We start from the raw sequence: 26,594 nt of genomic DNA, 5'->3' as shown, positions 1-26,594 counted from the left end.
AAAAATCTAGAGCAGCAACATCATGATTACCTGTGGCAGTAACTGAACTCAGCCATTCAGTGCAATGAGCTTTGTAATCGCCAACAAAAATGAAACAAGCCTTGATGTCAGCTTCCTGAACTGCTGCCTTCTTAGTAAGCAAGCAGCCACAAATAGTCATCCAAATCCGGTTTCCTATTGCTGGCAAAAACAGTCTTCCACAGACTTTAACCACCTGTGTTTCATGAAATCCACACTCATACAGTGGCCTATGAGAAAACCCTTTATGCACAGAGCCATTCCACTGGCCCTTGGAATGGCATTATTCTTAAGGAAAATTGACTTTGTAAACCCTGGAATCAGCAGTTCTGAAATGTGTTGCAAATCAGATAAGACTTTCAGAACAAAAGAGGATATCAAAATAGACAGTGTGAGGCTCCAAGAAAAGTCAGAGATACGAGACTGATGCTTTATTATTCTCGACAGGTGTTTATAAGACAAAAAGCGGACAGAAAGGTAGCGGGCGACCCGAGACCCCCTGCGGCGTCCATACAAGATTTGTGTTTTGCAGCAAGCATAAAAATACGTACATTTGTTACATGACATAAAAGATAGTCTCGGCAATTGGGCGGCTACTTGGAAATCTTAGCTTAAAGATGAATAATATTGCCAAGACCAGGAAGAACATTTTTATTAAGAGCTTTCGAGGTATAAAACCTCATCATCAGGCTGAAAAACCGACAGGGATGGTAATCGATGAAATTACAATAAAATGAATTGTCATAATAATTCTTCAGCAAAAATACTAACCAAATATATGAAACGAACAGTAAATACAAACTAAAAGGATGAGACGCAAAATAACGAAAAATTAAAAACAAACACAACATAAAAATATAACAATAAGGTGAAATGCAAACAAACTACCACTCACAAAGTAAAATATTTAACGACCCAATTGTGTACCTACTATGAAATTACACGATAGCTAGTTGAATACCAGACGAGTTGTTGTTCAATTCCGGTTTCATCTTTTTAATAACCAACGACTCTGAAATCAAAAGGTCCAGTCTATTTGAACAAAAAGACAGAACCTGAAAATCCAGGTCAGTGAAAGGATGGTCCTGTGCTAAACTGTTCCCTAATGGCAGAAAAGGGTGGTTTGAAAAGAGGAAACCTACCTAGTTCTAATAGAAAGACCTCTGTGTTCCAAAATTCAGTGTCTGAGCCAGAGGGAACTGGATCCCACGTATCGCAGACCACACTAACGAACAAGTAAACGACACAGAAATTAAGGTCCACAGGCAGAGTAGGCTTCTCCCTCAAAAGTGATCTTACAGTAAAAGGATTATTGAAAACAAACCAGAAACTAATTTGAGGGAATCAATGCTTAAGTATTTCTTGTAACTTTTTTCGGACCATATGGCTAGTATGACCAAGGTAAAGCAATTTAATGTACTTTACATCTTTACTAGCAGTACTGTACACTGGTCTGGGACAAAACTTTTCATTTAAAAAATTTTTCAGAACCTTGTAGAATATAAAAATGGTATATGAGTTTTCAGAAAAATAATTCGGGAGGAAGACCATGTCTTGATGAAAAAAATTAAAATCACAACAAACATTGTAGGCTCTATTTATCAAAGTGCGTATTGAATTCATCTTAAACAACTTTGGTGAAAAACAGGTAATTCAATCCCAAGCCAGTAAACGTACTTTTCCTATAAATAGAGGTCTCAAATTTCCCACTGTTTCTGTATACCTGTACATCTAAAAATGACAACTTATTATCCTGTTCTGTCTCACAAGTAAAAGAAATGTTAGGGTGACGAGAATTAAAATATTCAAAAAACAAATCAACATGTGATAATTCCTTAAACACAAGGAAAGTATCATCTACATACCTATGAAAATACAAGGGTTTGAAAGCACTAGGGCATTCAGGCATCCAAATCCTTTCACAATAACCCATAAAGCAATCTGCATTTACAGGTCCAAGGGAACTTCCCATAGCTACTCCATCTATTTGATTATATAATTTACCATCAAAAGTAAAAATGCCATCAGCAGTTGCTAAATGTAATAATTTTTGCAAGTGTATTTTATTAAGTCCAAACATTGATAAGTGATTTTCACACATAATATTAAGAATAATGTCAGTTGTTTCTGTTAGTGGGATATTGGTGAAAAGAGAGGTTACATCGAAACTAACCATTACAACAGCTTGGTTAAAATCGAAAGAGCATAATTCTTTAACAAATTTGGAAAAATTTGAGATGTTCAATTCACTTAAAGTTAGAGGGTTTAAAACTGGAACTAAAAACTTAGGTTATAACTAAAAGTACCAGTTGAGGGAATAATAGGTCCTATTTTATGTACCTTAGGCAGACCGTACAAATAACCAGGCTTAGACCCTGAAGCAAATAAAGAACTATATGTGACTTCCCCAATCTTATCTTTCAGACCTCTTAGCAACCTATTTAGTTTGTCTTCTAATTTCAAAATGTGACTCGCAATATCTACATTTAAAATCCTAAATTTTGTATTGTCGGAAAGTATTTCATTAATTTTATGTAAATATTTGGACCTATTCATTAATACTACACCCCTACCTTTATCTGGCTTGGTAATAACTATATTATTGCAATTACGGAAATTTTGCTAAAACGTGAAGTGAGGGGTTTCACTGCCATAAATGTCACAGCCTCTCAAAGTTGAACACAGTTTAGCACAGGACCATCCTTTCACTGACCAGGATATTCAGGTACTGTCTTTTTGTTCAAACAGACTGGACCTTGTGATTTCATAGTCGTTGGTTATTGAAAATGAAAAAAGATGAAACAGGAATTGAACAACAACTCGTCTGGTATTCAACTAGTTATCGTGTAATTTCATAGTAGGTACACAATTGGGTCGTTAAATATTTTACTTTGTGAGTGGTAGTTTGTTTACATTTCACCGTATTGTCATATTTTTATGTTTGTGTTCGTTTTTATTTTTCGTTATTTTGCGTCTCACCCTTTTAGTTTGTGTTTACTGTTCGTTTTATATATTTGGTTAGTATTTTTGCTGAAGACTTATTATGACAATTCATTTTATTGTAATTTCATCTATTATCATCCTTGTCGGTTTTTCAGCCTGATGATGAGGTTTCATACCTCGAAAGCTCGTAATAAAGAATGTTCTTCCTGGTCTTGGCAATATTATTCATCTTTAAGCTAAGATTTCCAAGCAGCTGCCCAGTTACCGAGACTATTTTGAGACGTTATGGCTGCTCGACGCTACGGCTGTTTAGACAGACTGAGAAGGTTTGTATAGATCCAAGAAGATTGAGAGGAAGGATTACCATGTTATTCCCAATTTCATTAAATTTAAGGTTTATTCCAGGGATTTCCACAACACGACAACTTATCTCTCATGGCAGTTTAAACTAATTAGACTTTGAGGTTAGAGCACAAAAACAAAAAAGTAGTTTTGATAGATTTGTCTTTACTAGACAGGGATTTAAAGAACAACCTTTCTTTTTTGGATTTTAAGTGTTTGTCATCTACTTTAGATTCCAACGTTGAGAAAAAATTGGCTGATGTTAGGCTTACACACAGCAAAAAGTTAAGAAATCTCGGTGTTGATGTTAATAAGAAAATAGTAGCAAAGTTATCTTAGGTTTTTCTAATAGAAATTTAACAACAGATGAAAAGGAAGTTCTTTCTCTGGGTCTTGATTTTGCTTTGAGCCCCATGAAATTCAGTTTCTTTAAGTATTTTTTAAGTTGTGAAAAACTATGTTCGGCTTTGAGAGGCTGTGACATTTATGGCAGTGAAACCCTTACTTCACTTTTTAGCAAAATTTCCGTAATTGCAAACGATACTTTAAAAAATTTTAATCGAAAAAAGGAAGGTGACAATCAGTTAAATAAAGACAGGATTTTAAGAGGTGCGAAATAATGAGCAGGAGGACAGGTACTGCTAGTTTATTCAGAACGCAGGTCGCTTATAAAGCGACGTGCGGACGTCACGCAGAGGAATACAATAGAATTTAGGTGAACCGAGGTCAATAATTACTCTCGGTGATAATTACAATGGATAAATACAAGTGATGTAAAAAGTGAGTTCACAAGAACTGAAATAACATTCTAAGACATGTGCAAAGGAAGCAGGTGCGAATGAATTAGTAATAGATACATATTTACACAGGAAAAATATGGCTAATTTCGCTTGACCTGATCCTATAGGAGCGATATAGAAGAAAACAGGTGGTTCACCATAGAAAACTCGCTCAGCAGGGACTTTACAAACACTTCTGTGCCCCCCCCCACAAAGACGTGGGTAACGTTTGATTAATCTAGGTATCTGCTGGGTTGTTGGAGAGTGCCGCGGCTCCGCAAAGTCAGCTGGGGGGTGCAGTGTGAGCGGGAGCAGCTGGCTGGTTGCTTTCGGGGGCGGCCACGCAACCTCCTTCTGGGGTGGCTCAGCTGCAGAGGCGACGGTGCTTGTGGAGGGTGCTGCGTGGTATCATCTGCTGTTTCCTTCAAAAGGGCAGGCTTGAGACGGTCGACCAACACCCAGTTGTCCTTCTCATGTAGGGCGAGGCGGAATGCTTTGGTGTTCCTCTCGAGCACGCGGAAGGGCCCCCTGTAGGGCCTGGTTAGTGGAGGGCAGACAGTGTTGTCCTTGACGAAGACGTGGGTGGTGGAGGACAGGCCGGAAGGCATGAAGGTTGCTGACCTATCGGTATACGTCTGCTGGCAGGGGCTAGACTTCCCGACTATGTCGCAGAGCCTCTGGAATGACGGGTTGTGATGATCTCCCGTGACGAGTTTGCCTGGGACTACGAGGGGCTCCCTGTAGATTTTCTCTGCTGCGGACGGGTCGCTGTTGGCTCTGGGGGCGGTTCTCAGTCCGAGGAGGACCCAAGGCAGCTGGTACTTCCAATCCTTGGTGGTGCAGCGGGCCATGAGGGAAGCCTTCAGGGACCTGTGGAATCTCTCCACCAATCCATTGGCTGCGGGGTTGTAGGCGGTGGTGTTGCGGTGAGAGGTCCCCAGCAGGCATGCCAGGGAGGACCACAGCTCGGACAGGAAGGCTGGGCCCCTGTTGGTGGTTATGTGGCTCGGGACACCAAACCGGCTGATCCAGCTGGAGAGGAGGGCCTTGGCACACGCACTGGCGGTGGCTTCCTGCATGGGCGTCGCTTCAGGCCACCTGGTTGAGCGGTTGACGATCGTCAGGAGGTATCTGGCCCCGCCTGATGGGGGGAAGAGGGCCTACGACATCTACGTGCATGTGTCCGAAGCGCCTTCCTGGCTCCACACTGCTGCCCGCGCCCCGCTCGCTTCCCTGCCCAGGACCCTGCCCGGCAGGACAAGCAAAAGCCGCCCTTGCCATAAAGCTGCCGCCTTTCACTCGGGGGAACCCGTCAGCATGGCTATACAGGGTCAAGAGTCAATTCAGGCTGGCGGAACTCAACTACGTGGTACTGCAAACTGACACAGTACTCAATGCCCTGCCGGAGGAGATCTAAAAGAAACTTGTCACGTGGGTGTCTGCCGCACGCCCCCCTCACCTACCACCTCCTAAAGAAGTCCCTCCTTGAGATCTGCTCCCTGCCGGTCGCCAAGCGGGCTGCCCGTGCCCTCGACCTCGCCCAGCCCACAGCAGAATCAGAGCAGGCTGAGAACCGTCCCCAGGGCCGACGGCGACCCGTCCACAGCTGAGAAAACCTATGGCGAGCCTCTCATAGTCCCGGGCAAGCTAGTAACAGAGGACCACCACAACCCATCTGTCCAGAGGCTTTGCGACTTAGTCGGCAAGTTCGCCCCCTGTAAGTGGACATATACCAACAGGTCAGTCACCTTCATGCCACACGGCTTGTCCTCCACCACCCACGTCTTCGGCAGGGATGATGCTGTCTGCCCTCCACTGACCAGGCCTTACAGGGGGCCCTTCTGCATGCTGGAAAGGATTAACAAGGCGTTCCTGCTTGCCCTTCACGGGAAAAAAGACTGGGTGTCGATAGACCGCATCAACCCCACCCTCCTGGAGGAGGACACAGACGTCACCACACCACACCCTCCGCCTGGACAGCTGTCACTGCAGCTGGCCCCCCGTAAGAAGCGGACATGCGGCCGCCCCCGGAACACCTGTCCACACCCGCAGCCAGCCGCCCCCACGTACAGGGTGTTCCCCCGCTGTCTTCACATAGCCGCGGCACCCTTCAGCGCCCCAGCAGATATGCCGACTAATCAGACACTACCCACGTCTTGGGGGAAGTCCCCACTGAGCGGGTTTTCTGTGGTGACGACCTGTTTTCTTTGCCTCTGCGATTCGCCGCACCGGGATTGGCGGGTCACGTAGATCCAATCATTTTAAACTATGTATATGATTATTTACCTGTCTCCAATTTGTATATCATGTATTCCTTTTTCTCAGGTATCAGATTGTATTCAACTCAATTCCTGTCCATTTGTATAACTCAAAGTGTATTCGTTCACTGTATTTATTGTTATTTGTTAATGACCTCAGGTCACCCTTGCACTTATTGTATTCTGCGGCATGACGTCAGTCTGCCGCTATATAAACCGCCTGGGTCACCAATAAAGTAGCAGTAACTTTATCCTGCTCGTTTCTTTCGCACCTCTTAAAGGCTAACTTCCGGGGGAAATTGCAAGGATGAATTGTACGATCGGTGCCGAGCTGAGGAGAACTACGCCGAACATTTATTCTCCTGCAAGAAATTATAGAAAATAAAGACTCAGGACATAAGTCACATAACGTTAGAAACCCTGAAAGCTCCTAACAGAAATTTAGGGGATTCATAAGACTAGCCTTGAGTGTTGAGAATTATATTAACCTGGTTGTTAAAATCGAAAACAGCACTACCACAGTAACAGTAAGAGGCAAAAAGCGGAGTAAAATCACAGTAGAAACATGTTAACTTTTGGTGAAATTGGGATTTAAGAGTTACTTGTTAGTTGTCAGTATAAGTATAACAAAGTAATATCACCCAAACTTTTCGGAGGTAATTAGAAAAGGAAATGAGTACAAGTGGAAGTGCAAAAGTAGAACACTGAAGCGAATGCTTACAAAGAATAAAATACTCAGTTTTTATTGCAGAAATGTGTAGGCCTGTGGTCTGGAAATAAAACAAACTCAAACTATTGAAGTCCGAAAGAAATTAAAGATAAAGACGGTATTAAAAAGCTTAGAAAAGGTAGAAACATTAAATAACAAGGGAAATCAGTGTCATTTGGAAAAAATGGTTTGATAAAAGCTCTCGAGTTTAATTAGTTCTGCACTTAATTTAACTGAAACAGTATAGCGATCTCGCAACTGTTTATGAAGTGAGCGCTGAGGAACGAAGGTCTATTGGAACCTTTAAACCTCATGGAGCCCGTCAATAAGGGAAAGTTTAATAGCAGAAAGTTCTAGTTTAGTTGAAGAGTACCAGAAGGAAAGTCTGTAGGTCAATAGACAAGATAGGTCAAATTCATCCCATACGCTTTAAACGCTCGACCCCGCAAAATCCAAAATGTTCGCGCCCGAAAAGATGTAATAATGCTAAATATAGTAAAAAAAAACTGAGATGGCAACCTTGCAGTGTGGTGCCCTAATTGATGATACGTATCACAAGATCCCGATAAATAATCGTTCATGTTATAGCATCATAGCGCCTTTTATTAAAGCTCGTGTTAACACGTATTTTTATCAACGGTAACTGTTAAACATAATACAGCACCACATATGTTATGAAAAAAGGTATAACAAGAGCAATGGAAATAAATGTGAAAGAAATATGATATCCCTCGCGTTTTCGGTAATTTATATTTACTTTATTAAATCGTTTGTCTTAAATACACATTCCAGTAAGACTAGACAGGGGACGTGATTGACAAACAGAGTTGCTAAACAATAAAGGTGAATTCATTTCTCAGAGTGATGAATTTCTGGGAACACTTTCTTTTTATCTCTGCTAAAATGTGGCTTGAAACTGACTAATGATGAAAAACGTTGTGTTTTAATTTCTGGTTTGCATTGACAAACTAATGCACGCTGTCACCAGATGGTGCTCTGTGAACATAGGAAGAAGCTTACTTGTTTGAGTTTCATATCAAGATATAATTTAATAAAGAAAAAATAAAAAGAACGCCATCAGGGCTCATATATATTTGTTTTTGTCGAAATGACTACTTATTTGTTTCTGTTTTGTGTTTCTAAATTTATTTATTGTTTAGACAGTCCGCTCTTTTGTGCAATAAAGTGAATGAGCAAAACGAAGCCAATGCCAGTATGATAGAGACAAGAGCATCCCTAACGCGCCAAAGTATCCAAGTGCATTGTGGGAACAACCATTCTCCTCCCGCCATACTGCCCAACGGTTGGCTGAAGTGGCGACGTCTAGGTCCGCAAAGCTCGATAGACATGGCTTCGGGTGTTGATATGAGTTTGGAAGATATTATAAAAACCAAGAAAATAAGACCAGGAAACAGAAGAGGCGGTGGACGTGGAGGCGGACGAGGTGGTGCCCGAGGAGGACGTGTAAGAGGTCGCGGCGGTGCTCGTCCAGGCCAACGTGGAGGACGCCCCGCCGGTGGTCGGGGCGGTAATCGAATGTTCAATGCTCCTCCGAGGGTAAGCACTTACTTCATTCGAGTTCCGCATTGGCTCCTTTGTTGTAGGTAACGCGTGTCTTCCGCCAGTTTGTCACGATGAAGATCTGTGAAGGACTGCTGCTTATTAATAGGTAGCCTAATGTTTTGCCAGTGTCGTTAGCCTATGCCTAAGCTGATAGACCCGGTGACCTGTAACCAGCAGAAACTCGAGCACTTCCCTTGATTTAGAATGCAACTTTAAAAGATCATTATTTGGGTAAAATTTGACAAAGAAAACCAGGCCCACTTGGCCGAATCCCGCTTAGTACCGACCGCAGAATATGAAGGCAGAAGTTCAAACATGATTATTCCTATGTAGTGTCTGTGAAGTGTGAACGCGAGGCCTCTGCCCCTGCCCCTGCCAAGGGTGCACATCGGCCACTTTAAGTACTGTACACGTGAGACAGATAGATCATTTGAGTACTGTTAGTCAGGGTTTTACTTTCATCCCCGAGTGGCTGGTGCTAAATTCGCCTGCATTGTCTCGTATTTTATATAAAAGCTGCCAATACAAGATCAGAAATTGTGACCTACATTTATGAAAAGAGCTCCTCATTCTCTCTAATTTGAACCCATAAACATGATGCGCAAATGATAAATAGAAAATCAAATTACAACTTATAAGGTATGACTACTGCCCCCCTTCCATGGCTAATACGGAAAAATTGTAACTAGTAAACACCCCAAATTACGTTAGGCCGGTATTATGAGGTTCTTTTAGTGGCCTGGCTTTTCCCAGCATTTTGGGTTTTTCATGCAGAAATGGCTGGCTGTAGTTTTATTGGCAGCATAGAAGTTTTGCCGCTCCTCTATAATTATTGAGGAGCGGATGCTGAGTAGGGAGACTGGTAAGCATGAGAAATCTGACCGTGAAAACTGACCAAACCTCACCTTTCCTAGAATGCCGTGCCATGTCCTAACCTAACCCGACCTTACCTTCCTGCTCTGACCTGGCCAGGCTTTTCACTCCCCCTGCCTCCTTCCAGGGCAAAACTAAGATACCTGTACCACTGTGGGCTATGTGGAACAAGAAAGCTCACCAGTTTCTTTTTGGCATAATTTTGGTCAAGGGGTGATTAGGCACAATGAATGGGCAAAAGTCTGCAACATATGTTAAAGGGGGACTTTTTTGGAAATTTGCATTTTTGGGTGGGGGAAACTGAGACAGGTATAGGATGCTCATGACTTGAGTAATTGATGGAAAACCATGAAAGTGATGACAAATATCACAAATCGAGACGTACTACAGACAAGGACTTGTTCCACTGCAGATACCTTAAACATAATAGCAGAAATATCACTAATTTGAGAAGTAGACCTGCTGTTCTACATCAAAGGGCTCTTTTTAAATAAAATACTCCGAACACATTGTTTAAGTGTATTTTTGGGCATAAACTGGTATAGGCTGTTTCCAGATTTCTTTTAAATATGAACATAATTTGAGTATTTGGGCCTTTTTGAGAGACTTGTCGATCTGCACGCTGAATGTTAATTGCAGTATGCTAACCCCAAACATGGAGATGAAGACGTAGCGTAGGCCTAGGCTATGTTTGTGTTTAGACAAATGGACTGGTCTACGCTGCTGATTATCTAAAGAGGGAAATTTTGTGAGTTCAGAAATTTTCTGGAACATAAGGTAGCACTTTTTGAGAGGACCATTGTACTGCATTTTGGGGGAACTATAGACTGCATTAACGCCAAACATAACAAGCACGTGGCCTAGGCTGCGTTTACATTGTGACTTGAACTGTTCTAGGCTACAGATTACTTACTGAATATTGGAAAAAGAAAAAAGACTTATGAGGCCACTGCACTACCAGACGATGTTGACTTTCCACACGAAAAAGAGTAAATATGAAAATCAAAGGAAACCTGTATATTTTTCTTTTGAAGCGGGAATGAAATCCTTGCTATTTAACTAAATTTTGCGATGACCCAGTGTTTACTAATTGTGCCTCAACTAACGTAATAATTGATAGGTTTGTCCCGCTTTTCTGATGGGCGGGAAGAACGATCTGTTCAGACACTTGCTTTGGCACTGGCTGTGGCCTAACCAAACAAACCTAAATAAACCAAAATCTAACTTTAGCTAGAGTATCTTGTCCTGACCTAACCTAACCCAATCCAACCCAACCTTACATAACCTAACCTCACCTCACTTCACATAGGGCGTTGTACCCTGACCTGGCCGGGGCTTCACCCCGGACCCCCCACCGTTGTAACCCTGTACTTCGAACTTGTGGGGTAAGTTGTCCTGTCGTTCCCATCGGCAGGACAAACAATCTGTGCGGTCACGTGCTTTGGCACTGGCTGTGACTTGACTTCTTTCACTTAGTTTCACTTTGGTGTTATGCACACCCCCCCATAGGGGTGAGGCCATGTATGTTTTCAAGATCAGGTGCTTCTTATATTTTATAAATGTCTTTCAGTGTTTTCTTGTCAGTATTGTAGCTCCTGCAAAATAGGAGTCTTTAGTTCCATTTTAAATTTCCATTCTTGTATGCTCTTCTTGGTGTGCAGCGTACAAATGCTGCCTCGCCTGACTTAGTTCGTTATAGGTTCAAATAGCCTATATGCTTCACTGGCATGTCTGATTACAATATTCAGTTTGGTTCTCAAGAAGCTTAAACAGTTTCCCAGATATGTTGGTTCATATGTTAGTGCTTTAAAGATTGTAAGTAGTATTTTTTATATTCAGTTCTAGGTTTTACTGGGACCCAACGTAGCTCAATTAGTGCTGGGGTTATTCTGTCATAGGAACATAGTCCTTTTATTAACCTGGCAGCTCTATTTTGTACGCCTTGCAATTTTCTTCGTAGGTAGTTAGGGAGACTAGTATATAGTGCAGTAGTCAAGGCTCGAAAATATTTAGTTGCAGATTGCTGTTTTCAGAGTATCTTCGTTTGGGTATTTTCTAATAAATGCAATGTTACTTATAGAATAGTTACATGTTTTTGTAATATGCAATATGTGGTTCTTCATTGATAATTTATTATCAATAAATACTCCTAAGTTCCTCACTGCTGCTACAATATTTATTGTGGACGAATCAATAGTTATTCTATTGAAGTGTTGCATATTTTCATAGTGCACTGTCAGATCCAAATAGCATATACTCGGTTTTGTCTTAAGTTTCAATTTCTTAGCTGACATCCATTTTTTTATATCTCATTATTGCATCAATATTACTAATGGTGTTTTCTACCATTTTGACATGAAAACAGAACTGGGTATCGTCAGCATACAGTTTATACTTAACCTTGTGCTTATTTAGAATTCTAGATAATTATATGCCAAATAGTGGACCCAGAATGCTGCCTTGGGCACTTCTTTTGTTAGGATTTTCTTTTCTGATTTCACATTTGATATAACCACTAACCTTCCTATTTTGTAAGTAGCTTTTGTGCCCGTTGTGTAAGTCATCTGTGATGCCTACGGCTCTCAGGTCCTTAAGCAGTACATTGTGGTTAACTGTGTCAAATGCTGCACTTTGGTCAAGCATAACCAGGATGCCACATTTTCCATTTGCTGTATTTTCTACCATATATCTTTTGTAATTGCACACACTGTAGTCTGTTAACCCTTTCATATCTGTATAGTTATCACATCACTGAGGGCACATGAGCCCCGATGTGTCTGGGGCGCTTCGACAGTGCGAAAAAATAATTATTTGAAAATTCAGCAAAAATATAAATTTTATGCCAACAACGTTCATTTTTGCTGTCCTTTTTCTAAATGTTTATATTTTATGGTGGAATAGTCAGAATAAGAGTCCCAGCCCTCTAAATACAAAAAATGTGAGTTATTGCACGAAAAAAAAAAAAAAAAATCTTTATTTATTTTCATATTTTCGTTAAGTAACCCAAAAACTATGAATGTCAGGCTAATGAATTATTTTTTATGAGAAAGCCAACAAAATTCTCTAAATATCGACATATAAAAGAATGGAAAACGAATAAGTCCAGCTGGTTAAAAAATTGCTAGAAAAAAGGGGAAGAAACAGAGCGCTCTGCTGGCGTATGGTGAGAATTATCGCTAGAAAAAGATTTTTTGAAGAGCCTATCTCGGTTATTTTTCATAGAAATTACTTTGTAAATATACGAAAATGTAGAGGAAAAGTTGAAGAATAATGTGAGAGTCAAGAAAAATGGCTTTGGTAACGACAACAGTTTCATTTTGGCGTTATAAATTGATTGAAACGAAAAAAATGTTACCGTTGTCAACATTATCGTTCAGTAGCTCAAAAGCTATAACAGTTAGGCGAATGGATTATTTTTTATGAGAAAGCCAACAAAATTCTCTAAATATTGATATATAAAACAATGAAAAACGAATAAGTTCAGTTGGTGAAAAATTTATAGAAAAGAGGGTAAGAAACAGAGCGATTTGCCCGGCGTATGGTGAGAATTATCGCTAGAAAAAGTTTTTTGAAGAGCCCTATCTCGGTTATTTTTCATAGAAATTACTTTGTAAATATACGAAAATGTAGAGGAAAAGTTGTAGAATAAAGTGAGAGTCAAGAAAAATGGCTTTGGTAACAGCAACAGTTTCATTTTGACGTTATAATTTGATTAAAACGAAAAAAAATGTTACCGTTGTCAACATTATCGTTCAGTAGCTCAAAAGCTATAACAGTTAGGCGAATGAATAATTTTTATGAGAAAGCCAATAAAATTCCTAAATATTGACATATAAAAAATGGAAAACGAATAAGTCCAGTTGGTGAAAAAATTGATAGAAAAGAGGGTGAGAAACAGAGCGCTCTGCCCGCCTATGGTGAGAATTATCGCAAGAAAATTTTTTTTTTTGAAGAGCCCTATCTCGGTTATTTTTCATAGAAATTACTTTGTAAATATACTGAAAAAGTAGAGGAAAAGTTGAAGAATAAAGGGAAAGTCAAGAAAAATGGCTTTGGTAACGGCAACAGTTTCATTTTGACGTTATAAATTGATCAAACGAAAAAAAAAGTTACCGTTGTCAACATTATTGTTCGTAGCTCAAAAACTATAACAGTTAGGCGAATGAATTATTTTTATGAGAAAGCCAAGAAAATTCTCTAAATATCGACATATAAAAAAATGAAAAACGAATAAGTCCAGTTGGTGAAAAATTGATAGAAAAGTGGGTAAGAAACAGAGCGCGCCGCCAGGCATAAGGTGAGAATTATCGCTAGACATTTTTTGAAGAGCCCTACCTCGGATTTTTCATAGAAATTACTTTGTAAATATACAAAATGTAGAGGAAAGGTTGAGGAATAAAGTGAGAGTCAAGAAAAATGGCTTTGGTAACAGCAACAGTTTCATTTTGACGTTATAAGCTGTTGAAAAAAAAAAAATGTTACCGTTGTCAACATTATCGTTCAGTAGCTCAAAAGCTATAACAGTTGGGTGAATGAATTATTTTTATGAGAAAGCCAACAAAATTCTCTAAATATCGATATATATGATAATGAAAAATGAGATTCAGAGCCCTGCTTAAAATCCAGACATCTCTTATGTGATGCACTAACAAATTTCCGCTAGTTTTACCGTAAAAACTTTGCGAAAGAATGTTGGAAACTGTTCTCGATTGACGCCGCTGTATGTAAACAGCCACACGTGTTTACCCAGCCTCGACGCATGGTCTCTGACAGAAGTGTGGCCTGTCAGGCCTGCGTGGGTGCGATCAGCTGATGTCATTGTGAGAATTTACTACGCCATGGATTTGCATGCGCAGTAGAGGAACTAAAAAATTTATAGAAAATAGAGGATACCAAACAGAGTGTTTCCAATAATGTAATCCTACATTTTATAAAAAAAATGTAAGATACGAGAGAGAAACGTGGGTAGGATCAGCTGATTTCATTGTGGGAAATTTACTATGCCAGGGTGCGATGCGCAGTATAGGCACTGCTTGCCTGGCGATCGATGCCTGAGTTATACGGTCCAAGGTATGCTTTAGCCTATGGAAACCACCAACTGTCCGAAAATAAAAAAATTTACCCTACCACACGTGCATTTAAAAATGTCGGTAAATTTTACGTACAATTCGTCAGTCAGACAAGAAGGGGGTAGGGGTTATTGCGTAATATGACGTCAATTGGGCAGGAAAGGGTTAAGTGGTTTTTTCGGTAATTCTGTGTATTAGCTCCGCGCCTGTTTTTACCTTTTCAACTGGTTTTTTCTACACTTAATGGTTCTGATACTGGCGGTGCATCTGTTTGTTGTCGGCCAAATGGAATGTCCCTTTGCCGTGTTTAGTACGGGCCCGGCGGTGTTGGGTACCCATAAGTTAACAAGTTATTGCACTTGCTGGACGGGATATGAACCGTTCGAAACAGACGTACCCGTGCTCTGTCTTGTGAAGATCGCATATGGAAGCCCCTTGTTGGATGACTTCAGGGGTTTATTACAGGTTAATTACACTCAAGTGCCAAAAATTAAAGGTAAATTCACAATTAGCAACCAAAAGACTGTAGAAAAAGTTGTTAGAAGGCAGTTGCTGATGCTGAGCTACTATATAGTTCTACTGTTTTTTCTGTATGCTGACTGATCAGGTATAATTTTGAGTTGTTTCAAGTGTCTCTGTGTTTTGTTTGTGAACTTGCATTTCTGTAAGTTTTGATAAGTACGATAGGTTCGATATTGGCCTATAGAAGCTTAGATTTTCTGGAGTCTGTGAATGACCGCGGGACCCCACTTTTGGCGCCAAAAAATCGTTATAGAAAACTCGCCGAAAAAATTTACTCCCTCTGTGCTTCATGATGGTAATGGAAAGCGTGCTTTTGTTGGTGTTGCCCAAAGGAAAAGCAACTGAAAAACTAATAAACGGTAGGGAGTTCCCTGTTGGGAACTGGGGTTTTGGGTGGGGAGAAGCAAAAGTTGGGTTTCCTGCTGGCCGTAACATACAAAAATCGCTAGTTTCTGACCCACTAGTCTGCATACAAAAGGTTGCCCTGCTAGGTTACAACCGTAAGGCTGACCCGCTAAACTACTGAAGGAAAAGTCTGGTTTCCTTCTGGCCATAACGTACAAAATTCGCTAGTTTCTGACCCGGTAGTCTGCATACAAAAGGTTGTCCCGCTAAGCTACAAACGTAAGGCTGACCCACTAAACTACAGAAGCAAAAGTCGGGTTTCCTGCTGGCCGTAACGTACAAAATTCGCTAGTTGCTGACCCGCTAGTCATTATCCAGCTAGGCTACAACCGTAAATCTGACCCACTAAAGTACATATGTGATGCTGACCCGCTACACTACATGTGTGAGGCTGACCTGGTGTTCTGCACACAAAATGTTGTCTCGCCACTCTCCTTACATTAGGCCCTGATGCAACTACGGAAACCGCTAGGCTAGGGTACTTGCATCCTATAAGAACCACGGTTAGGCTATTCCCTACCTACATTAGAACGGGCGTTAATTTTGTAACGGTGATTTTTTTTAACATATCTGGTCTCTACAGGGTGGCTGAACGGGGCTGTGCGCCTTATCCGCATTTTTAAAAATTCTTGGCAAGCTCGTATGCTCTGGCAAGAGGTAACATCTATATTCTGTGTAGCCACAGGTTACAAAAAACGACACTGCACACTGGGGTCAGTTCCAAAACACTACCTAACCTAGCAACAAAACAAACTTAAAAAGGCACGTAAATGCTCTGCTTACCTTATTCCAACTCGCTGCTGTCCAACCATGTAGGTAACAGTATCGGCTTCGTAGGTCCTATTGTCTTTGCAACTGCTGGCTGCCAAACAGGTGAATCAAATTACTCTGTCCGGGTCTTATTGTAGACGGTTGGGAAAGTAAATCAGAGATAGGGGATGTCGGGCGGCTCTTGAGCGGATAGAAGCACTTAACTAAACCCAAAAAGGCCTGAAAAGTGAGTTTCCCAGTGTTCTGTAGGAACTCTAGGACTGTGCCAATGTACAAGTCCGTGTAGGAATTGAAATCTTCCACAGTGTCGACCTTTGGAAACAAGTCAAGTCGTGACGTTCCATCACGCTGGTTCGAGAAAGAAAGAACGCGTGATTCTGGTGTTGGCCTAGGCCTATGAATCATATCGATAGAACGCATTGTGATTGGTTTGAAGTATTTAATACGTAAGCCCTAGGGCATGACCTGGGGCTGTCTGAGATACGATTGGACGGAATTAAATTTCCCACGATCAGGTTGTGGCAACGTGTGACGGCACCCTTAGGAACTACAGGTTGAGAGGAGCGCCGCACTTTGGCCATCTGAAGAACTGTGGGAGAGTGGTGCTGCTTGACACTGTTCACGTCAACTTGGTACTTAGAAAAGTTACGCTCTGCTGAAAAAATTGTCGTTCGGGAAAATCAAGCAAATTGTTCAAGTAAGTAATTTTTTTGGTAGAATCTGGCACGCTGAGCAACATTTATTCTGGGCAATTTTTCATTTAGTCGTTAATGAGTTATGGGTGCGTCCCTCGGTCGTCCAAACTACCCGATTTTCTCTGTCACCTTTTCCTTTACAGGCTGGCTTTATACAAGCAAGCTTTTCACTATTTAGCAAAGATGCCTGTGCTAGACTCATGTTGACAATATCAAAATATAGCTCAGGTAGTTTGTCTATCCAAGGGATGCACATATAGCTCATTAACAATGACTCCAAATGAAAAATTGCATAGAACAAAAGTTGTTTAGTGTGCTGAAATCTACCCAAAAAATAACTTCCTCGGCCAGTTTGCTTGATTTTGCTGAACGATAATTTTTTCAGCATAGCGTAACTTTTTCCAAGTACCAAGTTGACGTGAGTGGTGTCATGCAGCACCGCTCTCCCGTAGTTCTTAAGATGACCGAAGTGTGGCGTGCCTCTCACCCCACAGTTCCTAAGGCTGTCACCATACGTCACCCCGACCTGATCACGGGAAGTGTAATTCCATTGAATCGTATCCCAGGCTGACCCAGGTCATTCCCTAGGGCCCACGGATTAAATACATTGAACCAATCAGAATGTCTGATCAATGTGATTCATAGGCCCATGCCCTGACCATAGTCACTCTTTCTTTCCTTCTGTAACTGCCGAGATGGAGAGAGTCACAACCTCATTTTATTTCCTAAAGTAACGTCCATTGAAGAGTTTAATTCTTTCACAGATTTGTACATTCCGATTGTTCTCGAGTTTTCACGTAACACTAGTGAGTTAATTATACAAGTGGCTTTACCAAGAAGGACTGCTTGGAGACTATTCTGGTTTGTGTACTTCGTGTACACTTGGAAACCGACGTATCCTATAAGATGGAATCGAGCCAGCCACTGGACATCCAGTACACATGGCGCTGTGTTAATCGTCGTGCCGAAAGAAGGTATCAGTGCATGGTGAAATATGGTATTTTGGCCCTGTTGTACGAAGCCCGGTTTCATGTGTTCATGCATGCTGTCGCCACCCTCTACCCACCTGTTTCCCCAGCGGAACACGAATTTGAAGCCTCCCAGCCATAAGGTAAGTTCATTGATGTATATGTAGGCTAAGGTAAATGTCCCTAAGTAAGGCTAAGAGCAAATGGACAGCATATATTAGGTAAGTGTTCCTGTTGGCATGGGGAAGTCAGGGCCGCTCACACTGTCCGGACGTCCCACGTGTTCGGACTATGAACTCAGCCAGAACAATAACCGTATGTTGTGAGGGTTTGTATACGTATATGTAAGAAGTAGCCTAGGCCAATCGTGTCTGAATGTACAGTTAACCTTTAAGTTTGGAGTAAACAGTTTAACAGAGCCTAGTATGCAGGTTGTTGATAGAGCTATATAATCTTGTTTTCTGTTACTACCTTCCTCATGTCGCTTGTTTTCTGTAACCCATGGCTAGCGCGCGCATCACAGCTACATTACAGCCTGCCAGAAATGTTCAAAATTCAGTTAAGGCGAAAAGCGCCGTTCTGCCTCCCCCAAACAGAAAGCAGAAATGTTCAAATGTGTTGAAAAAGAATTGTTGCCCGCATTGTTGGTTTTGCCGAAGATATCAGAAAACAAGAAAACTAACATGGAAAAGTAACTTTTTATACTGCCTGGATACTTCTGAATAATGACCGACTTTAAAAAAAAGTTGAAAACTAAGCATTTCCAAAAACAGTAATGGTATGAAACATGCAAAGCCATCAAAGTAATTAAGAAAAACATCTTGTGTGGCCTGAGAGACAGTCCGGGTGTAAAGTATAATTTTACCCAGAATATTTCTAATATAGGTAGGGAGTAACCTAACCAATGTTTGTGGCCAGCAAGTGTCTGAAGGTGCAGCAGCGTAGACTACCCGAATGTTGTAACCTGTTGCAAGTAGATTGGCGGGACAACATTCTCTGTGCAGTATTGAGTCAACCTCACGTATGTAGAGTAGCAGGTCGGCCTCTTGTATGCAGACCAGCGGGTCACAAAATCAGGAATTCCGTATGTTACGGGCTGCATAAAACCTGTCTGTTACTTTCCCCCACCCAAAACCTCAGTTCCCAGCGGGGTCCCTTACCGTTAGCAGTTTTCTTGTTGCTTTTTTTTTTTGTTGCGCCACCGAATACAGCAGTGATTTTTTTTAAAAATATCAAACGCGTAAGGAGCTATTTTCGTTGTGTTTTCTATAGCGTTTTTTTTTTTTTGGCAGCAAATTGGGCATATCGCGGACATTCACACGCTCTTGTAACTCCCGCAGCTGATCAAAGTTTTTGCATCTTTGTCACCTAAGGGAAACTGCTCATTTTCTCAATAGGTGTTTTTACTATTCTCATCATTTTGTCAACATCATTCATGTTCAGTTCTTTAAACTTACTGAATTTGCTATTTGTCATTGCGATCACTGGGAGATCAGGAGGGCTCTCCTTATCTAAACTATAACAGATTCTTTCAATTTTTTCTTCAATGTAGTCACCAGTTACATCAGGTAGAACTTTTTCTTTCTTGAGTCCCAATATTCTGGCTAAATTGACATGGATTTTTTGGGGATTATTCTCTACACTAAACATTTTATTGTAATGTATTTCCTTGGTTTTCATAAGTCGTCGTAATGATTTCTAGCTGCTTTATAGTGACCAATTTTCACTGCTGTCGACCCTCGTTGAGACCGACTAAGTGGGGCCAGGGTGTCTGTCTTAGCTGATAGTCCGGTTTAACTGGCAATATCTATATACACCTATAAATACCTATAAATATAATGTCATTATTTTTATAAAGAGTATGGATAATAAACCAATGTAGAAATGTTTGAATTAAAGCTCATGGTAAAAGATGAAAAATGAAGGAAAAAAACATGATGAAAATGATAGAATTCAGCCACATATTTATGCCTAGGCCAAGACATAAACGCGTAATTGTTAAGTAAAATGAAGTGGTCTCCAAAATGAGTAAGATTTTTTCATCCATTGTTTTTTACTTAGTTGTGTATTCATTACACTTTATTTATATTAATATACTAATATACTGTTAAATATGAGATGATTAAGATCACCAGTAATAAAATAGTGGGACAATTAAGACCTTAAGTTCACAAACATTTTGTTTTCAACAAAAACATTCCGTAAAACACAAAAATGTACATGATCAAAACTATAGTAATTCAACTTCTGAATTTTAAGTAAGAATATAAAATACATTTCATTATATCGAGCTTGGAGAGGGTTGTTTTTTATTGTTACTGATGTCATCAGTTTGCAGTTGTAAATCTGAGGACGGTCCGGAAATAGAATTTGCAAGTGATGACGCTCACCACAAGAGACTGTCATGGGATTTTTTATACATCTATATTAAAGTTAAAATTATTGTTGAATTCATGTTTTCATGAGGAAATAATTATGTAAGGCAAATTATTGAGTAATTTTTGCCGTAGCAGTCAAATAATCATGATCATGGCAACGTTCAAACTTAGTGCCGTCACGGCATATATCTATAAGTAGAACAGAAGAAGAGGGCTGTCATTGGCTAGCAAATTTCCATCTCGGCATATATCTATAAGTAGAACAGAAGAGGGCTGTCATTGGCCAGCAAATTTCCATGTCAACCAGCCAGCCAATCAGGTTTTAGCTGTATTCTATCTGAGAAAGAACTTGTGATCAGAGAAGCTTGACGATTACATAAAGTGCGTGTGTTTTGAATACAAAACGTAGGTTTTAATATTGTATGTATTTTATTGGTTACATGAAGACTAGAATGAATTCCTTCTTATTACTTTGAGTGTAAAATTGTTGGTTCAGAGATTCTTCAGCAACAAAATATATAATTTTTTTTTTTTTTTTTTTTTTTTTTTTTTTTTTTTTTTTTTTTTTCAGAAGATATTTACTAAAGCTGTGCGTTGACATACCTTTAAAACAAAATTCTTCTCTCTAGCCTCTGTTAAAAAATTTTCTCTCTCTCTCTCTCTCTCTCTCTCTCTCTCTCTCTCTCTCTCTCTCTCTCTCTCTCTCTCTCTCTCTCTCTCTCTCTCTCACATCTCGGAGAGAGAGAGGAAAAAAATACTACTCACCATCCTTTTAAGAAAAAAGTTAAGTATATCTTAGTTTAACCAGACCACTGAGCTGATTAACAGCTCTCCTAGAGCTGGCCTGAAGGATTAGATTTATTTTACATGGCTAAGAACCAATTGGTTAACTAGCAACGGGACCTACAGCTTATTGTGGAATCCGAACCACATTATAGCGAGAAATGAATTTCTATCGCCAGAAATAAATTCCTCTTATTCTTCACTGGCTGGTCGGAGATTCGAACTCGCGGCCAGCAGAGTGCTAGCTGAGAACGGAACCCACTCGCCCAACGAAGAACTTCGCCCTCCTTTTAGTGTGTGCAAAGCCCGTGAGGTACAAGCCTTTTGGTTGGTTAAAATCCCACCCTTCCTGTCAATAACATGTCATCAAGGAGGGCGAGAGGGGGAGGAGGGTTTGTTACAAGTTGTTATTGGTTACTGTCAGTCCTCCCAGCCAATAGCATATCACCTTGGAGGGAGGGGGTTGCTACGAGTTCTGTTATTGGCTACTTCTAATCCCTCGAGCTGATATCATCTTGTCATGAAGCCTACATCAAAGCAATAAAAAAATTGTCACGCAACTGATGGTGGGATTTTAGTATATTTTTATGTTTGTATACACAGCAATCCATATTTCTTTGAAGGATATATGAGGTACAGAGAGAGAGAGAGAGAGAGAGAGATATGGGCAGTTGGCCTTACTTAAATCTCAAGAGTGGAATTATTTTGGGGGGGGGAGATAAGGGGTTTGGCCTTACTTGAATCTCAAAAGAGTGAAATTATTTGTGAATTATTCGAGGGGAGGAGAGAGGGGCTGAATGAAGTGATTACATCAGTAAGCAGTTTTATGATTTCACGGGATTTTAATTTAACTTTTATCGATACTTTGCTGTGGTCACCTTAATATTTTAAAATTAATGAATAATTTTTTTATTGTAAAAAATGTTTGTCATGAAAATAAAATGAATATCAGTAATTTTAGTGAATATTGCTCTATGAAAAAATCTGCGAATGTGAATTTTCTTCTGTTGTATGCGTTGGACAGTCATCTGAAATGTTTTTATTGAGTTTTTAAAGAAAACACTCCAAATATTCACCATTCTGCTGTTTTGGATACATAGTTTTTCTGATTGGCATTGGACTGGCATCGTCCGAAATACTGTCGAAAATTGTAAGAAAACCTTACTTGTAATCCTTTTGGTTGTCTTGAAAACAATGTATCCTGCATTTATACTAAGTTTTTCAACAGAAAAACCTCCAAAATTCGACCATTCTGCCATTTTGGAGCCATAGTTCTTCCGTTGGATTGGTGTTGTCAGCATCGTAAACCTAGAACATGCGTTGTAACCCAGGAAATAATTTTTATATAAATATATTTGAAAAGCGGTGTAAACTCGGAACGTCATAAGCTGAGCCCATCGTAACCCGGAGAATGTCTGTATAACTTTTCCAGACATTTATACTAAATATAAAAATAGTTTATGTATTGGAGATATCACGCATTCAGGCTCAACTTGTATGTCACTCACAATCTCGTTTTTTTGTATCACTAGGTCAGTGGTATGGTTCAATAACGATGTTGGTTTTTTCACAACATTTACGAGGTCTTTGACATATGTCATCGTTGTCATGCAGATGTAGGTTGAAGTCACCACAAATCAGTAAATTTTTATCAGCTAGCAAGTCAAGGAAGTCACTAAATTCATCGAGGAATGATCTCTTGTGCTTGGTGGTCTATAAACTGTTATGATTTGTATGTGTTTGTTTATATGTGTAATTTTGGTGTTGAGTATTCAAATGTACTGAACACATTTTGGTTCATTATAGATACTTGTACACTTTTTTGACAAAAATTCCCAGCCCTCCACCATTTTTTTCTCAGTACATGGTGAAAGTTGAGGCCCTGGAGTCATTTTGTTTATTTTAGAATCACTTACATTATTGCTTAGCCAAGTCTCTGTTAGCATGCATATATCTAGATTGTGATCATTTATAAGATTTCTAATAGTGTTAGTTTTATTGCCAACGAACTGGATGCTTATTAAATTGCATAGAAGATTATTAGAGCCATGGTCTGTATTATTTTTCACCTGTGACATAATTATTCTTTATGTACTGTGCTGTGCACACATTGCCATCATCTGTTTAGTATCACTATGGCCCCTCTTTACACAATTTTTACACTTGAAGATGCTGCTAGCACATTCATTTGATTTGTGATTTTTGGCACGTCATTTCTACAATTTTTTGTGCTATGACCAAATTCCTGACATTTATAGCATCGATAGGGCATGCAACAGTCGTATACGTTGCAATGGCTATGCAGTGTACACAATTTGTCACCTCTATCATGGATAACCTTTTGTATATGTGGTGTGCATTTGATAATAGTGTTTATACTTGTCATCCTTGTCTATCATTTCCTTTACAAGTTTTAGGTCATTTTCAGAAATGAAGTTACCTATCCATGGATTTTTCTTTACAGTGTTGTCGACAATGTCATCTTCATCCTTCGGGACATTATGACGTACTTTAATTTTTGGTTTAAGTTTACCGTTCTTATTTACTGATGTATTGCTGATTTTCTGAATCTCCATTTTTGCATTTTCTAAGTTTTTCCTGTCTGGAAATGTTACAAATAAGTGTCCATCTCTTGTTGTTTTAACCTGTTCAACTGGTGCTGTTATTTTACTCATAATTTGCCTATTTTCATTTTACTCATAATTTGTCTATTTTCATCTGCTGCTGTGCTCTCTTCATTTTTAGATGTGATCAGAAGGCCTATTTTTGTTTAGTGATTCATCATAGGTTTTGCCCATCTTTGTCATGGTCTTTACATCTTTATCAGCATTGTCAATTTTGTTTTGGATTTCATCTATGTTGATCATTGTCGCTAGTTTTCTGAGCCGAATCCTGAATCAACTTTAATCCCTGTGTTTTATTTCTTCAAGTTCATCTTCAATGAGTTTTTTTGTTTCTTTGTTCAGGCCTCTTGCAATTATTACAGATGTACAATCTGTTATCTCTACGAAGTATGGGTGTGTATCTGACCTCGATACTTGAGCATTCATAATGGAATCATACATCACACATTTCACAGCAAGTTCCTTCATCATCAACTTCTCCAGAACAATGTCCGCAGGTTGCTGACACTCTTGATTTGGGTTGACTCGTCCTTCTCCAGTATTTCCCTTAGAGTTCCATCTTTACGTGCTGCTTCAATAATTATTATGAGATAATGTTCGTATGATAGTCTGATCTTCCCGTACTTAATTTAATTTCTACAGTATTTATTTTCTTTTTCCTCTTCTTTGTATTCACTTTAAACATCGCGCAAGTCAGGCACTTTTACACAGCTCTTCACAGACATCCTACCTGCACGATCACTACATAAACATTCAAACAAACCAAAACCTAATCTAGAGCTCTTCACAGACACGTCCTACCCGCACGATCGCTACATAAACATTCAAACGAACCAAAAACTAACCTAGAATATCATGTCCCAACTCCATCCAACCTAGCCTTACTTAGGGCGCTGTGCCCTGACCTGGCTGGAGCTGCCCCACCATTGTAACCCAGTAACAGTAGGTCCAAATCATCATTATTCATTATGTGATGTTAATTGCAAAGAATGAGAATTGCACCACTGACCTTACTCAAAATCGGTGGTAAAACTTTACAACAGTTGCGCAGCCTATTCACATTAGAAAATGCACGAAAAATGTTTATTTTGGTGTAATTACCGTAAACATGCAGTAAGTGAATATGCAAAAACCTATAACAGACAAAAAGGGGGGATGATGTTGGGAAACTGGGGTTATTGGGTGGGGGGAACGGATGCAACGACAAATACAATGAAGAAATTCACGAAAACAGATAAAAGTATACCTTAATTTTACCAGACCACTGAGCTGATTAACAGCTCTCCTAGAGAGGGCTGGCCCAAAGGATTAGACTTATTTAACGTGGCTAAGAACCAATTGGTTACTTAGCAATGGGACCTACAGCTTATTGTGGAATCCGAACCACATTATAGCAAGAAATGAATTGCTATCACCAGAAATAAATTCCTAACTTTTCATTAGCCGGCCGGAGACTCGAACTCGGGCCTAACGAGTGCAAGGCCACAACTCTACTGACTCGCCCAAGGAAGAGCTACGAAAACAGATGTTTGACGCCATATGCATATGCATATGCATTACCAACAGTAAGGGGCCTGTTGGGAAACCAGGGTTTTTTGGTGGGGGGGAACGAACACACGGGTACAGTATAGGGTGTCCACGAATTTCGTAATTCCTTGATTTACTAACCCCCCTACTCTACATACTTGAGGCTGACCCGCTGCTCTACATACATGAGGCTGACCCACTACTCTACACACACAATGTTGTCCCGCCACTCTACATACAATAGGCTATAACGTTCGGGTAGTCTACCCTGATGCACCTGTGGACATCGCTAGCCTAGGCTACTTCTAGCCTACATAAGAAACATCGGTTATGCTACTCCTTACCTATATTAGACATATTCTGTATTATAGTAAACCCCTGTATTTGCTGGGGTGCGTACCACACCCCCCCGCGAATAGCGTCTGCGAATACTTTAAACCCCTGTAAAAACACTGAGAACTGCTATTTTGATGGTTCAAACAAAAAAAAAAAAAATAATAAGAACCATGTAAATGCTGATACCTAAGTATTTTAACCCTTTAACGCCGAAGCCCTATTTACAAAAACGTCTCCCGTATGCTGGCGGCGTTCGGTGAGTTAGCGCTGAAGCGGAAAAAAAGTTTTTTTCAAAAAACCACAGCACGCTTAGTTTTTAAGATTAAGAGTTCATTTTTGGCTCATTTTTTTGTCATTGCCTGAAGTTTAGTATCGCGCTGTAAGCAAAACGGTTAAAGCTAATGAGTTAATTTTTTTAGTTGTATTGTACACTAAATTGCGATGATTTTGGTATATAACAAATTTTAAAATGATCAAAGCAACACAGAGAAAATATTATCACAAAATGATGCATGAATTCGTAACGCAGCGGACGCCAAAAATGTTTTTTTAAAATTCACCATAATTGAAATATTGTGCTAGAGACTTCCCGTTTGTTGAAAAATGAAGCTAATTGATTGAATATTACTAGACTGTAAGTGTTTTAGCTTACAATTGCAGTTTTCGACCATTTGGTCGAGTTAAAGTTGACCGAAAGTCGAATTTTTCTATTTATCGTGATTTATAGGGAAATATTTCAAAACTGATAAAAGCTACAACCATGAGTTATTTTTCTTGTATTGTACATGAAATTGCGCACATTTTCATATATAAAACTTTATGTAACAAGTAATATAAACCGTGCAAATATTATGACAACGAGACGAAAGAATTTCTGAGATGTTCGCCGAGGTTACGCGCAGACGTAAGGAAAATGTTTTTTTAAAATTCACCATAAATTGAAATATTGTGCTAGAGACTTCCAATTTATTGCAAAATGAAGTTAAACGATTGAATATTACTAGAATGTAGGAGTTTTAGCTTACAGTTGC

General features: G+C 39.8%; 1 protein-coding gene across 3 annotated transcripts in view; it reads left to right on the top strand.

The window, feature by feature from the left end:
* Nucleotides 1-8,266: 8,266 nt before the first annotated feature.
* The window catches only part of LOC136849656 (THO complex subunit 4-like), a 62,657-nt gene continuing 44,329 nt past the window's right edge, over nucleotides 8,267-26,594 (top strand). For 2 of the 3 annotated variants that reach the window (XR_010856348.1, XM_067122957.1), the window contains exon 1: nucleotides 8,267-8,606. Coding sequence is in view for 2 of the 3 variants with exons in the window: in XM_067122957.1 (XP_066979058.1) it covers nucleotides 8,397-8,606 (210 nt within the window). In the remaining variant the exon portion in view is untranslated. The remainder of the gene's footprint in view (nucleotides 8,607-26,594) is intronic. The other variant, XM_067122958.1, reaches the window with a different exon arrangement.

This window comes from Macrobrachium rosenbergii, chromosome 21 (genome assembly GCF_040412425.1).
Source record: "Macrobrachium rosenbergii isolate ZJJX-2024 chromosome 21, ASM4041242v1, whole genome shotgun sequence".
Classification (NCBI taxonomy): domain Eukaryota; kingdom Metazoa; phylum Arthropoda; class Malacostraca; order Decapoda; family Palaemonidae; genus Macrobrachium; species Macrobrachium rosenbergii.
This window is presented reverse-complemented; position numbering and strand designations above follow the sequence as displayed.